Here is a 2,942-nt window from a genome sequence, read left to right as displayed (position 1 = left end):
AATAAAAAGATGTATGTTTTGAAAATATAAGGAGTCACACACCTATCACCAATAAAATGAATGTTTGTCTCCCCCCATTTGGATGAATAAATAAATGAATTAGTCTGACTTTGTCCAGCAGGAGTCAGCGTGTCACGAGACTTTCTACCATCTCAGCGCTTATTTGTTTGTTTGTCTTCAAAGAAGGGACAATGTTTTTAAACAAATCTCGTAGCTATGATGTCCACGCGGGGGGGCGTTATTTCCCCCAACATGCGGGACTTGTACACACACGTGCTCCTCCAAACACGCACGCGCATTCACCTTCATATGCCGAGTCACAACAACACCCTGTGCGCGCGCCTGCTTCAACGTAATCACACATTACTCACCCCCGTCTTCCTGTACATACATACATACATACATACATACATGCGTGCGTGCGTGCGTGCGTGCGTGTGTGGGTGTTTCACGCGGTACTATAAATCGCTGATGATGTCACGGCCGGCGCGCCTGGCACCACATGGAGGGCAGCGCCGTGCGCTCGCGCCCCGCGGGGAGGTTCGACAGCGAACTCGGACTGCGCAGCGGCACACGCGCAGTCCGACGCGCCGCGACAGGAACTAATCCAAGTACGTCTCGGATTAACGCTTCTCCTTTTTATTTTTGGTATTATCCCAATCTCTACCGGAAGAAGCGGCGGCACGCCCCCCGCGTTGGTTAGGTACCCCCCCCCCTCCTCCTCCTCCTCGTTCTTCTTCTCCTCCTCCTCCTCAGTCGATGATGGTTCTTGAGGAAGAAGATGCGCCTGTCTGACCTTCGCCTCCGCTCATCCGCACCGAAGCCTCTTGAAGCGCCGCCGGAGCGGCTCGGCCCCCGCCGCCGCTTCCCTTAGCTTCACCCTCCTCCCCCACCAGCACCACCAGCACCACCACCAGCTCCCACCCGGTTGTTTATTTATTTTTTCCCCGCATCGAAACGCAGGTGCTCGGAGCGCCGAACCAGCCCGTTATAATCTTTTCAGATATTTTTTTTTTCCTGTCTAATCGATCAAGACCGAGGCCGATGCCCCTCGCTCTGTCCTCCCGGCTTGTACTATGGTGGAGTTTCCATCTCTCAGTCCCTACTGGCCTCTCATCCGCTTTCTGGTGCCTTTGGCGATCACCAATATCGCCATCGACCTCGGAGAACAGGTAACGTCTTCCTTTTTCTTTTGTTATTTATTATCGCCCAATGACATAAACATACTCCCGTTTGCTCTTTGCGGCTATGTTTAAATATATATATATATATTTATTTATTTATTTTCCGTTGGGTTTCAATGTGTCAACCGCTGCTTTTTTTTCTTGCGTTATCTCCAGATAGAACGCCGTCTGTCCGACGTGGACGCTGATTATCTCCACCCACTCGTCCCGTCGGTTGAAGACGGTTGGGGGTTAGCTACAGCTAGCTTAGCTGGCTGGCTGAGAGGCGGCGTGAAGACACCCGTCAGCTCTTTATTTACATTGCCGAGGAGGAGGCCCGTGTCCGGGCTTTCCGTCGCTAAACGAAGACCGTGTGTTTCGCGCGCGTCACCGCAGCCGCTCGTTGCTTTTAACGTTCGATCGCTCATCAGATCCGAGGCCTGTTCGGGGAAGATCATGGCGGATCGCGTCCTCAAATCAAACGCACTCCGCATTTGATTTTTTTTTTTCCTTTTTTTTTTTTTTTAACTGTTTTGTCATTCCCCTGCTTGGTCATTTCCTGTTCCTTCTCAGCCAAAACCACTGACCTGACGTCTGCTCTCTCTCCCAGGAGACCTTGAGCAGATAGTGTGGGGAGTACAGAAAAAAAAAGAAAAAGAAAACAGAGCCATTTTATCTGGGAGATGTCAGGATTACGCTTATGTAATGTCTCTGTTAGCTGGTATAAATAGCACACACAGTCCTGCAAAGGGAAAGGGCAGATCTGCATTGGAATATATATATATATATATGGGATCAGGTGTCGTGGGTGTTTCCCGTCCAGATATCACGGTGACACCCGCTGCTTCGCCCCCTCAGTCGAAGGTCTCACTTTTAATTGTGTCCGCAGAGGACACGCTGGTTTGCCCGTCACAATGCAGGGCTGTGGTGGAGTGCCGCCCGGTCACAGACAAAGTTCACCGGCCCACGCTTAACTTGCCACCACCTCCCACACCGACCGCGTTGTGTATCTCTCTCTCTCTCTCTCTCTCGTTTCCAGGCCCTCAACCGGGGCATAGCCACCGTCAAAGAGGATGCCATCGAAATGCTGGCCAGCTACGGCCTGGCCTACTCCCTGATGAAGTTCTTCACCGGACCCATGAGCGACTTCAAGAACGTGGGTCTGGTGTTCGTCAACAGCCGCAGGGACCGGAGGAAGGCCGTGCTGTGCATGGTGACGGCCGGGGTCATCGCGTTCGTCCTCCACATCTTGATAGGTGCGTGTGTGAAAGAAACGGCGGTTGGAAGGGATCTGCCAGGCCTCCGCTGAGCCCACGGTTTCTTCTTTTCCTCCTGCTGTAGCTTACACAGATTTAGGATACTACATCATCAACAAGCTCCACCATGTGGACGATTCTGTGGGCGGGAAGACGAGGAAGGCTTTCTTATACCTGGCCGCGTTCCCTTTGCTGGACGCAATGGTGAGTGCACGGTGGAGTTGAGGTTGTCCCACGCCAGGCCTTTTTCCAAACACGCCCGAGCCGTGATCGTTGTGTCTTTTTTTTTTTTCTAAAGGCTTGGATTCATGCCGGGATACTTCTCAAGCACAAGTACAGCGTCATAGTAGGCTCCGCCTCCATCTCCGATGTCGTGGCCCAGGTAACGGGATCCGTTTGTTTTTAAGAGGGAGGCTACATCGGATGCCGTGTTTGGTCACGCTGTTGTTTCCCCCCCCGCAGATCGTGTTCGTGGCCATCCTCCTCCACAGCAACCTGGAGTGCGTGGAGCCCCTGCTCATCC

The 2,942-nt window shown here is 52.5% G+C and overlaps 1 protein-coding gene across 1 annotated transcript; it reads left to right on the top strand.

Annotated features, from left to right (window-relative positions):
• Positions 1-265: 265 nt before the first annotated feature.
• LOC120811413 (progressive ankylosis protein homolog) lies at positions 266-2,942 on the top strand (the record flags this gene model as incomplete). Its single annotated transcript, XM_078095991.1, is given in 5 exon segments — positions 266-1,172; positions 2,203-2,419; positions 2,505-2,623; positions 2,718-2,801; positions 2,882-2,942. Coding segments are annotated over 5 exon segments (577 nt in total), but the record flags the coding sequence as incomplete, so codon positions are not given.

Source organism: Gasterosteus aculeatus, chromosome 21, assembly GCF_964276395.1.
Source record: "Gasterosteus aculeatus chromosome 21, fGasAcu3.hap1.1, whole genome shotgun sequence".
Lineage (NCBI taxonomy): Eukaryota > Metazoa > Chordata > Actinopteri > Perciformes > Gasterosteidae > Gasterosteus > Gasterosteus aculeatus.
The sequence above is the reverse complement of the archived record's forward strand: the minus strand, read 5'-3'. Positions and strand labels throughout refer to the sequence as shown.